General features: G+C 39.8%; 1 protein-coding gene across 1 annotated transcript in view; it reads left to right on the top strand.

The window, feature by feature from the left end:
- Window positions 1-12,772, top strand: part of dst (dystonin) — a 116,231-nt gene that overhangs the window by 27,936 nt on the left and 75,523 nt on the right. The window contains exons 6-8 of the mRNA XM_030770487.1: window positions 1,221-1,310; window positions 4,442-4,519; window positions 5,712-5,804. Coding sequence (XP_030626347.1) covers window positions 1,221-1,310; window positions 4,442-4,519; window positions 5,712-5,804 — 261 coding nt within the window. The remainder of the gene's footprint in view (window positions 1-1,220; window positions 1,311-4,441; window positions 4,520-5,711; window positions 5,805-12,772) is intronic.

Raw genomic sequence — 12,772 nt, 5'->3', positions numbered from 1 at the left:
GATCAAGGATTCTCTTGGATCCTGAGAGACACTTGTTGGAGCTGGGATATGCTTGTGTCTGATGCAGTGCCTAAGGTGCTGACTAACATCATGTAACAGGGGGAAACTGCATGACCCAGAAATGGATTTGGGCATTCTATTTTGGCCCCACAGCTGTGACTGATGGGGGGATTTTATGAGAGAGAGAGGGAGACAGAGAGAGAGAGAGAGAGAGAGAGAGAGAGAGAGAGAGAGAGAGAGAGAGAGAGAGAGGCGGGGAGGGAGGGGGGGGGGGGGGACTGGGTAAAAGCAGGTCACTGAGGCAGTGGGGTGACCTCAGTGGCGTGGTATTCAGGACAGTTAGGGAAAACACAGTCAACTGACAGCAGAGGGCCTGCTACCAATGCCTCTGACTGTTAAGATAAAGTGAGTAGAGACCCACAGATAACATTCCCACACTTGCCAGTGGCCAGTGATACAGCTGTTTCTGAGTCACATGGACAGACGGTTGACCACCTGGTGACTACAGCAACCGCTCAGTAAAGTCCAAATGGCTATAGTTCATTAGTCAATGAATGATAGTCAACCTGTTACCCTGGCTTGCTGTTAGAAGGACAATGCCGGAAAAAAGACATGAGGATTAGTTACTTTTCCCTTTCTCTCAGCCGAGCATAATGGTCAATACCAACCAAATCTTGAGCATATACAGACATTCATTTAAAGTTTTTGAAATACGTTGGAGAGCAGTCAGGTCAAAACTTGTTTAACTTGGTGTGAGAATATGTTTGTACAGGTCTTTTTTTTTTTTTTTTTTGGACAGGTAAACAAGCTAACATTGTGTAGAGATCACGTGATGGGTGGGATGTAAATGTTAGCCTAGGTCATAGATTGGAATGATATCAGAAATGTTGTGTCATATCATTTTTATCTCTGCATTTTTGTATATGTTTATCGTATCATTTTTATTTTCTGTTGATTCATTTAAAAGCCCCAAAGCAGTTCTTTTAATAATTTTCAAGGCATGTCACTTGACACCATATTATCGTGATGCCTTCATATTTATTCATATTATTGCATGATAATGAATTGTTGCCTAATATATGAAATGACTTGCAAGTGCTGTATATGATTAGATTATTGATCATGTATAAATATGATAAAACTGAACATGCTCTGAATGCAGTCAAATTGAGTTCATTTTGTTTATTACAGAAGTCTTAATTTGTCTCTTTACATTGTAGGTACGAAAGCATATAAATGATCTATACGAGGATTTGAGAGATGGACATAACTTGATCTCGTTGCTGGAGGTCTTGTCTGGTGAGATTTTGGTGAGTAATATTTTCTGTCACTTTTCAGTTCTCTTGGCTCCACGTTTGCCATCACGCGTAATATCCACATATATGTTCATCATCTACTGAGTGGTTGTATTCGAAGTGTGAAAAGATCGGGGGTTTCTGCGTTAAACGTGCTTTGATACAACTGCAGCCTCTCACGAAAAACACGCACTGTCCTCTTAGGAAGGTCACTGCAACACCATTATCCACACCAGTCCACAGCAGTGTGTCAAACTAAAAAAAAACAAAAAACTGAAGCCATTTAAAAAAATGCTTAACCTGCTATTCGCTATGCTGTGTTTTAAAGTTCAGTTACATAATCGATACTTGCGTGTTTCATGCTGAAAGTCTAGATTGCAGCTAACATTGCACCGCTATGCCTGAGATACACCGTAATTTGCCCACAGAATGCATGTCACTTTTCTACCTCAACTTTTACTTAAAACTATGGTTGAAAGTTGAATTAGAGAGTCACTTCACTGTTTTGAAACTGTTCACGGTGATGTATATGCATTGTATATGTTATATTATTTTACTATTTACAGTGTTGTTCTCAGTTTATACTTACTGCATTTAAATAGCATGCAAAATCTGTCCATGGTTAATTTTTGATATGTTGTTGTAGGAGCAAAGCCCCTACTTGTCAAGGTGGTCATTGTCGACGCAATTTGAAAAAAATGTTTGATTTTTATGTCATTATACAAAGATTAATGCTGTATTGGCTCATAATAGAGACCGTTTTAGCACATTGGAGAATTCGTCTTCGGCTCTGATGTACAAGTCATTGAATGTTTTTTTAAAATGAGAGAGTGCTTCTCTGGCCTCCGGCAAATTCATGCTTCGCACATTTGGAGTTATACATCCAGAGATGAGGGTGTGTTGAGAATGTGTAACATTAAAGTCAAATATTAAGATTCTTTGTCGAACACTAGTTATTCTCAATCTATGGTAACAGTGTTACCCAACACTCTGTAAGTAGGCTGCCTTTAATTTTTATCTGTGAAAATACATTTTCCAGAACAATACCAAAAGCTAATTATATGCATAAATACCAAAACTAATTATTTGCATACATCTTCTGTCTTTGTTAAAATGGTCACATAAAGCATTTTAAAAATCAGTTAGTTACTAATGCACACCGAATAGCACAGCAAGATTTGAACATGTGGAGAGTTTTGAAAGCCTGCTGAATGGAAATCTCTTTATTTAGTCACTGTGTTTAAGCAGGACTGTTTGAAAATTAGGTATGTTAGATGCTTAGGGAAACACTGAGACTCTTAACAACAGAAATTGCCGGCAGGATCATAAATGTGCTTCTCTGCTTCGCTGTCTTATGTGTAATGACACTTTGAGCACTGCCAGAATGAAGCAAGGAGCCTCTCTCAGAAAGTTAGAGAGGGAAATGGCCACCTTGTCAGACGGAGAACTTTCTTTTGTTTACTCCCTGTTTCTTTTCTGCCCCCTCCCTTTTTCCTCTGTCCTCCTTTCCCTTCATATCTCTGTTCATTTTCTCTTCATTTTTCCACATGTATGTGTGTCTCCCATTGTGTTTGTGTGTTTGTGTGTGTGCGTGTTATCTCTTTCTGACGCTAACGTTCACTCGTGTAAGCCAAGGGAGCGTGATTTTCTGAAGACGTTGCGGTTGGTGAGTGCGGCTGAAGCATGTGCGGTTGAGCGGCATGGAAATTCGCAGGATGATGATGATGATAAGGGGGTAGGTGTGGGCAGCTGCCCTCCCCCCTTGTAACAGTACTAATATAGAGTGTGCTGTGGTCATTAATAAGTGTGCCAAACAAAAGCAGATATTCTCTTGTGGACTGTTGGGAGTTATTTTGAGGTTTGTTCCTTAGCTGATGAGGATACACCACATTTCTGTAAGCTTTATTGCTGGAGCAGGCTGATTCCCACATGCCTCACTGTGTTTGAGCAAGGCCCTTGCTCAGAACAGGGTTTAAATGAATAAGGTTTCTATGAAACACTTCAAAATATCAGCAGGGGCTTCTCCAAAGACAGACAAGCTTGTGCGGTGAACTAAAGGCCCTGAAAGTTCTTTTGCACACAGAACTAATAGTGTTGAATGCATTTTGTTCAGCCTTGTTTTGCCTTGTTACCACAGTAAAGTGGGTAGCAAATTCTTAAACATTTTTTTCTTTCCTTTTTATCTCTGTCTTTGGGCCTTTATTTCCAACCTCAGTGGCTTTTCGTGTCACACAGCTCTACATTCAAACCTATATATTTCTTGGTGCTTTCACAAGTCACACATCATCCATGCTTCATTCTACACACTCATTCTCATTTGAAGGACATTTGTATGTTTGTGTGGCTGACTTTTTTTTCTTATATTTTAAGTATATGTATTAATGGAGAAATGTCCTGGGTTTTTGACGAATGTGTGGATTTTCTCTGCCTTCTCTGCTGGGCAGTGGAGAGGTCTGACTTCATGGAGGCTGTTTCTGACACAGAACTGTTTTTTGTTCAGCTGTCCAGCTTACCAAACTCTCATGCATTTTCCATCGCATTAGCTCCCACCCTGGCCCTCGTTTTCCACGTGTTTCATGCCTGGGCCTTTTGACCGTCAGCTTCCTCTGAACACAAGCCTTGGCTTACCCCATCAGTACCCCATTAACACCATGTTTCTGAGAGTCTCGCGACTGACTCATTAATTTGAAATGAATGAAGCTATTTTCACTAGAAGGTTTTTTTTCAGATTTTTGCCTTACTTTATGAATTGTACACACAGGGAATGGAAAAATATTGCTTTCACTGCCTGTGTCTGTGAAGTTCATACTTAAGTCTCTGGGGTGGATTTTTTGAATATTTTTTCCACTTGTCCTTCTGCAGGCCTCTCCACAGACTGGTGTGAAGGAGAGGTTATCCATTTTCCTTTTGCTGTTGTTGATGTCTTATAGCAGACACTCGTAGCATTGACCTCAGATGATAGGTCAGGTGTGAATCTCTCTCTTTTCTGCAGGAGATAAATAACAGAGCTGTTCCTCCTGCTCATCTAGCCTCTAATGCTGGTGTGGTGAGTCTGTGAACGTGAGAACAGGGCTGAGACAAAAAAAAGAGAAAAACTTTTGACATGTCTGACATCACTCTCTTCCCTTTTCCTCTCCTCTCCGCAGCCACGGGAGAAAGGCCGTATGCGCTTCCACAGACTCCAGAATGTACAGATAGCACTAGACTTCTTAAAACGCCGACAGGTGAGGCTGAAAACGACCACACATTTCAATGCATCAGCATGTACTTGACATCTTTTACATCCCGTGGATCGGTGCTCTGTTTTTTAAATATGTGTTTAGGATAACATTTAAGTGTAAAATTTGGTTTTCGTTTTTAAGCAGTGTAATAAGTGGGTTGTTTGTGGGAGAAGTCTGGTATTGTTTGCAATGCAGATGTTAATGACTTCCCAAACCAGTATTCAAGGGAAGGGCATCTCTTACTTAGCTCTACAAAAACATGACATCACAGGCTGAAAGCCAAACTTAAAAGAGAAGCTTCCTAGGCTGGGACATAAAACTGTAGATTATCTGCTTGCCAAACTTTTGTTTAACCCTGCTCCTATTCATTTGGCAAGCACTGTGCACTGTTTCACTCTTTAACATCCAGGTAACAGTATGTAGTAATTGTCTTTCATGTTAATAGTTAAAGGGCAATAAACAGTAGAATGAGGTCATAGAAAAGTTGTTCTAAACCAAATTGGTCTAGTGACAGGTCATATTTATGAAGATTTTTAAAGAGAGACCCAACTGAGACTAGCCTGAGAAATGCATCTTTGTTGCTGTCATATATTCAGCGTTTCTCTTGATGTCCTTGCTGTGCTGAACAATTTCCAATTGGAAACTTCTGAGACTTATCTATAAAAAAACAGCAAAGAAAGCAACCAATTGCTTTTAAAATACCTTAGATCAAAGACAAATCTGCTTAATTTTATGCAAATGTACTTGCAAAACCTGCAATTTTTGACAAAAGGTTGTCTCAAAGGGATACTATTCAAGTTTATTTAGATCTAGATTAGATAATGCACAATGAAAACTGTGAAGTAGATATCTCTCAAAGCTACCTAAGGCCTCTGCAAAGAATGGGTTGTGTTCTAGTGCCCTCTTGTGGTGAGTACACAGCACATTCTTCATATGAAAATATTTAGCTCTATTTTGTCAGGGGTCAAAGTGTTTAGTGCAGGGGCCAGTTGTAGAGCTCAATAATTGTCTGTAAAAATTTCACAAGGTGTATTTGTTGAGACTGTGTGACAATAAATACATGCAGTAGATCTCACTTAATGATTCCAAGTGACACTGGGTGATACAATATCCATTTTTGGGGCAGGCAGTGAAACAGGCTTAGAACCAGTTTATTTGATTTTTCACATTGTCATATAATTGCTCATGTCCACAGGTGAAACTGGTGAATATTAGAAACGATGACATCACAGATGGGAACCCTAAACTCACCTTGGGTTTAATATGGACCATAATTCTGCACTTTCAGGCAAGTCAGCACAACAGTTTTGTGTGTGTGTGTCTGTGTGTGTGTGTGTGTGTGTGTGAATAAATTACTCCATTAAAGTTACAAATAGAGACCATTCCAGGCAGGGGTTGGAGAATTATTTCTGATACAACAAAAGAGCAAGACATCAAAACAGGGGCAGAGCAAAAGAAAGAAGAGAAGAACAGAAAAAAGATCAAATAGAAAACAAAATCAGTCCAGGAATATTCTATTCTTTAAAACCCAGACTGCCCCCCCCCCCCCCCCCCCCCCCCCCCCCCCCCCCCCCCCCCCCCACACACACACACACACACTTCCACTCTGCTCAAGGGCTGAACTAAAAAAGAGATGAGGAGAAAGGGAGAGAAAAAATGGGATAGTACTTGATCACCTATGTCTCATAACCTAAAAAGAAATGGACAGATAGATAGATAGATAGATGGATAGATAGATAGATAGATAGATAGTTACAGAGATACATAGATAGATACATAGGTAGACATATAGATACATAGATAGATGAAAACAGAGACCAGCAAGACATAAACCAAAAACAGATCGCCTATAAATTATTAACTATCAAAGCAGAGTAAGACAGAGAGGAGTTGGCGTCATCTTGAGTTGTGGATTTGTATTGATGATGTGGCTTATTACTTCAGAGTCAGCTGAACCTGCTCGATGCATTCAGCTGATGCTAATTTAAGAGACAGACTGTCAGAAAAAGCAGGGGACCAGCTTTCCTTTAGAAATGGAATAAGGATATTACCAAACCTAAATGATTAATTTCTTGTCTGCTGTAACCCTGGACAGAAACATTTTCCCACAAATTGCAGAAAAAAGGTTAGATACTACCTTCCATAACGCTGGTGTGCATTCCTAAACCATATGAATGTATGTTCTGTGTTTATCATTTGAACAGAGGGTGCTCTCAGGTCAAGACCCAACCTTCATTTAGTGTCATTTATGAGCGGAGAAATATGCTGTACGCACAAATTTGAATGCATAAATTTATGTTTGAGGTCACCGGGAGAAAGAGAAACGTTAGTCCGAATAGTTTGCCAATTTAGGTCAACAGCTGAAGGCTTAATATTGGATTACCTGACAGAGAAAATTGCTAGGGATTTGTATGATGCATTAAGCAAAACAGAATAAATTCTAGACCGTTTGGATGCAGTCGAGATAAAATAATGCTCTATAAAGGGTATAGGATAACCAGTCTAAACATGGTTCCCTGTAAACTTTCATGGCAAAGTACAACTGCCGATAGAAACAGAATGATGTCCCCGGAGGTGGAATGCACTTTGAAAACCCTGAGAGGAGCATTGGCCTGTATTAGATATGGGCTAACTTATGAGTGACCCGGCAGCTCCAAGTTTGAAAGTGTGCAGTTTGCCCATCTGACATCAGATTATGACAAGAAAATAGGAGAGTATGAAAACCATAATTTGGGTAATTCGCACAGGTTACAGACTGAGCACAGCATATGCAACATGTGTGTGATAATTTGGCCAAATTTTCCACAAGCAGTTTTAATTGGCATATTAATGCAACCTATAAGGATGAATGATTATTTGCTCAATAGAATGCTGTAATGCAGAATACTGAGTGGATAGTGGAGCATGGTGTCAAAACAAAACAAAAAAGTGTTGTTGTTTTGATATAAGCTTTCTTATTGTTCCAAAGGAAGTTTAACATCAGTGCTTTCATTCTCCTCCAGTGGTTTGAGAGGTTGTCCAAGGGAATCAGAGAGCTAAAAGCAATTGATTTGATGAAGAACATTCATTTTAATTAAGGAAAGGCATGATTAGAAAGTAAGTAGCAATTTACCCCAATGTTAAATCTGGTGAACAGGGCGTATGTTTCTTGATTAATGGTAATGTTGGATGTAGCTCAGCCAGCAGCAAGCAGTTTGACAAATTCACTGCAGGAGGGCTCTTAAGCTTTTATGGCTTGAATTCAGCATCTGTAAACATTTGATTTAGCAATACACAGATATTGAAAACAGTTTGTTTTTATTTCACTTTCATGTTCATGCGTTGGTGATGGATGGTATGTATTGGTCTTTCATATCAGAGAATGTAAGGCAGCTACTCTTTATCTGATGTATTTTCAAATCTGTTTTTATCTGCATATCTGCTTGATCTAGTACAATAAATTCAATGATCCTTGTTGCCAGGAGTGGGATTAGTTTATATCATGGTGTAGTTCATGCTTTGTCCACAAGAGGGCCAATCTACCATACATATTGTGCATCAGATCAATATTTGGCAAAGGAAAACACTCTGACATGGGTCAGAGAAGGTTTTGTTTTCTGTGCCTATCGTCTGCATCACTCGCCACATTTAGTCCTGTGGTTCTGTAATGGTAGTCATAAATAGTAACTAATTGTTTTCTTCTGGTGCATAAAGCAATGTGTTCTCTGTGATTATGGCTTGTAAGTACAGGGTGTTGAATTCTATAGGCAATCTGTGTGTCTTTAATGTGGTTGCCTGCAGGAGTATCTCAGATCAGGGTTGACTTTGAAACTACAGTGTCCAAACTTGTCATTAAGAATGTGAAAAATGATAGCATACCAAAGTTATCTCTCATGATAAGATTGGCAGTGAGAGGAGGTGAGGGCAGATGATGTTAAATGTTGATTTTTTTTTTTTTTTATTAGTGTCTCTCTGTCTAGCGCACACACACACACACACACACACACACACACACACACACACACACACACACGCACGCCATATATATATATATATATATATTTATATATACACTCATATATGCAGAGGGAATCCTGAATAGTGAACAGATCTTTCTGGCAACATTGTGATAGTGCAGATATTATTTGAAGGTTTTTTTGTTCATTTATTTATTTGTTTATTATCTTTTTTTAATGTAATGAGGTAGTGTTGTTTTCTGGTGATGTGGAAATCAAATGCATGAGTTTACAGCTTTGCTTGTACTCTCTTCCATTGAGTCATTGTGCTATTGTGTGAGTATAAAATATGCAGAAGTGCTGATTTCTGTATCAATTTAGTGATGCTCTTTGGTTCAGTATATATATGTGTTGAATACAGAAGCTGAGTTTTCCTAAACAGACAGGTTCTGTGGGTCCTTTTTAGCTTCAGACACTCTATTTTTATGCTCTTGAGTAATGCAGTGTTTCAACAGACTACAGTTAAGTGCTGGTCTTGGTGCATAACACTGCTCTGCACATATTCTGCACACACACACACACACACATAGAGGTTATTATGCTACTGCAGCTGCACAGCTCTGAGCATGTAAAAACTATCCCATGCTGCTATTGGAATGACACTGTTTGCACTGTTCCTCCTCAAAGGTCTATGCAGATGTTTTGAATAAAGACAAAAAAAAAATTGTAATATTTCACAGGGTCATTTGAAGTACTCACTGTCCCACTCCCCGTCTCCTTCTCCCTCTCTCTTTCCCTCTCTCTCTCTCTCTCTCTCTCTCTCTCTCTCTCTCTCTCTCTCAGACACACACACACACACACACACACAGATGGGAACTTAATGGATTATTAATATCTTTGGCACAGTATGCATGCTCTGCTTTTGGTCATGATATAGAAGAAGAGAAACGTTGAAAGGAGCTCAATGCTGCACTCTGATAGAAGTGAAGGAGAGTCTAGTTCAGCCCCTCATCATCAGACTGTGCAGAACATTTTTTTTATGGACTGAATGTATGTGCATTGGCATTGAATAGGAATGTGGAGACTGTGTCCAAACGACATGCCTCAACGTCTCCAACAGAATCCTCTGTGCCACACGGGGACTGCCTCTGTGCACTCCTGTGAAGAATGCAAAGATCGAATGTTTCAAACTTGGTCCAAGAGGGGAAGAAGAGAAAAAAAAAAGGATAATTGGGAGGAGCAAAAGAATGTGTTTTATAATGCTTGGGTTCATAAAACACGCTGACAGGTAGCGTGGCTAACATGCGCTAGCACCTGTCTCTGTCAATCTCACGCAAGCCGCTGGGTATTCACACTGGTAGCTGTGGGCCTGTTGGCTCTTGATTTTGGAGTTGGAGGGCACTGACTAAGTTGTTTTTGATCACTTTGCCCAGATTCCATCACCTGAAGTGTTTTTTTTTTCAGTTGCTGCTGGCAGGTGCTTGACTTATATGTGAACTTGATACACATTTTCAACTGTTTTTTTTTTTTTTAAGAGTATTCATAGAGTGCACTTCGTTCGAAGATTTGAGCTGCATCCATTTTGTATTTCATTAATATCATTACAAATGCATGTATGATTATTCTGCCAGTTAGGTCAGTGATTGGACACTAAATCATATGTAATCACTCTTACCTCATGACAAATCAGTCTCTGCATTTCAGTTTTTTGTTTCTGCATAGTTACATAATCGTGGGCCACGTAGCACTTCAGTCCAAAATAGGAGGGATAGCTGTTCAAATAAAGCCTGTTGGAACATTTTAGTGTTTGATTTGTTGGATTTGAAAAAAATTAAATAAACAAAAAATCTCTTGGCTGCTCATTCTTTTGTCTGACTTGCCAGCTTTGGTTGAATTACACACAAAGATTTTGTGTGCTCAGTATGTGAATATGTTGAATATGTTTTGCATATTCCCTCAAAGACATGAAGAGACTTGATATCTTAGTTTCCTTTGCATTATAACATGATTAAATTCTTGTTGTATGATTATACAGCTCTGACTTGAATAAGATTAAATGTTGGCGAGGGCAAGGTCAGTGAAAGGATTGAGTCTTTGTGTTTGACTGAGGAGACGTGGTTAAACAAAACAGAATGCCAACTCGTTCAGTATTGTTGAAGTTCAAACAAAGCTTTAACAAATATTCATATTCACATTTATTTGTTTACCTCACTCTGGCTAACACTTTGAATAATTTACAATAGAACAGAAGATACAAATATCCAAAAAAAAAAAAAAGAGAGAGCCACAGATGTTGTCCCATACCTGTCTCCTGTCCATTCATAACTGTAATTTATGTTTCCTTTACAATTAATCTGCATTTTTAAGGGTAACTTGTTCTCTGTTGATTTTCCCCTTTGAAAAAGGAGTGGTCTTTGAATGAGCTGACAGAATATAAATTTAGTGGAATGTGGAGAGTATGTCCAATGGCATGCTACTTCTCCTTGCCTGATGGATGTGTTTTCAATGAAAATGTCAAAACTAGGGAACAGTATCAGTTCGTTGCTATTTCAGTGGAAACCTGCCATTATTTTCCTTGTTTTAGTGATCATCAGTGACTGCATGGAACTTTGATCAAAGTTCAGACAAATTCACTTTTGGCACACTGACTAATGTTTGGAGTTCATTTGAATGATAAGATACTCAGTATTTAGCAACAAATATGTAATGCATGCAAAACATTCAACACTTACACAACCCATACAATGCTGACAAACACTGTGCTTTTAAGAGTAAATTTCTTATGAACTTCAAATCAGCTCCTGCAAGGAACGTTTGTTTTTTTTGATATTGTTATAAATTCAGATTCACATTAACCATAATGTATTTAAACATCTGCACATGCACGTGTTGGATATGTTTACCCTCAGTTCAAAGTGAAAATCAGTGAATTCCACTGATAATATTTATTTGTGTAAGACACTGGACTTGTGCTCTGCCCAGAGACTGTGAATGTATGACAAAAAGGCAAAGCTCTAAGACCTTTAGCGTTCAGGTCAGCTTAGTCATGCTGTTGCGTTATTTTTAAAAGACTCATGATAGGGCCATGATACTCATAACCAGGCACGTCCCATTGGTGCGGCTCAATTTGCTGAGCAAAGTTTTCAACTGTCCCGTTCTCCTCCCCTCATCCCTGCCTCTTTGGTCCCACGGTTTGCCCTGTGACGAATAGGCACTTTTGTGGAAACTCAACACCCTGGCAGGCCCATGGAGGTGCCTGTGTTTACACTTTAGATGGGAACTGTTTGTCAACTTCAGTGAAGTGGCCGGACGGGTTAGAGGCATGGGCTGTGCTTCTCTTTAGGCCTGCCTTTTCACTGTTTGCTTTGGATTAGTACGATGTTGGGAATGGTTTCAAAGGTCAGCTGAGATTCTTAACTGCTGACTCCTAGGAGAGAGAGAGAGCAGCGGAGAGCTGAGTGGCATGTAGCCTTAACAAGGAGCAGAACACAGGAGCAGGTACTATTGGAGTTCTCGGCAGCGTTCGCTTTGGACTCGGTGAGAACAACTTTTAGCCGGACTGCTTCTCTCTGACCCAGCAGCTGGACTGTTTGGATTACTGCTGGGCTGTCTGCCACTGGCTCCTCCCAACTGGGTCTTTCAAAAGAAATGTCTGCCTGTCTACGGGATAAGAAAGCTTTTTGATCCTGTTGATTTATTTTGATCCCAGCGTGTGAAAAAGAAACGAAAGTGCTGGCACAGTGCTCTGTACTGTTATTGGGTAGCAGCATGTGTGTACTATAGAGACATGGGGAATGTCTGTGGATGTGTGCGAAGCCAGAAGGAGGAATGTTATGTCGACCCGACTAAAGCTCCACTCAGTCCCGGCTCCAAGGAGGTTCGCAGGGGCCGGCGATACTTCCAGAGGAGAAAAAGCCGAAAATCTGAGGACTTTCAACACGCTGACTCCCTTAGAAGACAAAGTGGAGATAACTCAAAGCGTGAAATAGGAAATGATGTTGTAGATTACATGTCAGGGAGGCAGAGAGAGAACGTGTGTTCCTCAGATGGCCAAGAACAGAAATCGAAGAGTGAAATAGCAAATGATGTTGTAGATTACATGTCAGGGAGGCAGAGAGAGAATGTGTGTTCTTCAGATGGACAAGAACAGAAACAGGGGCTCAACAGTATTACCAGTGGGGTCTATGTTGGAGAAGTCCCTGTGTGTTTAAGAAAAACTGGCAGAGGAGCGCATCAGACTGACAAAGAAAAAAACAGGCCGGGGATAGAAAATAACCTTCATGGTGTTGCTAAAAACTCAAAATGTATTATTACAAAAGGC

Source organism: Chanos chanos, chromosome 4 (genome assembly GCF_902362185.1).
Source record: "Chanos chanos chromosome 4, fChaCha1.1, whole genome shotgun sequence".
NCBI classification, from domain to species: Eukaryota; Metazoa; Chordata; class Actinopteri; order Gonorynchiformes; family Chanidae; genus Chanos; species Chanos chanos.
This window is presented reverse-complemented; position numbering and strand designations above follow the sequence as displayed.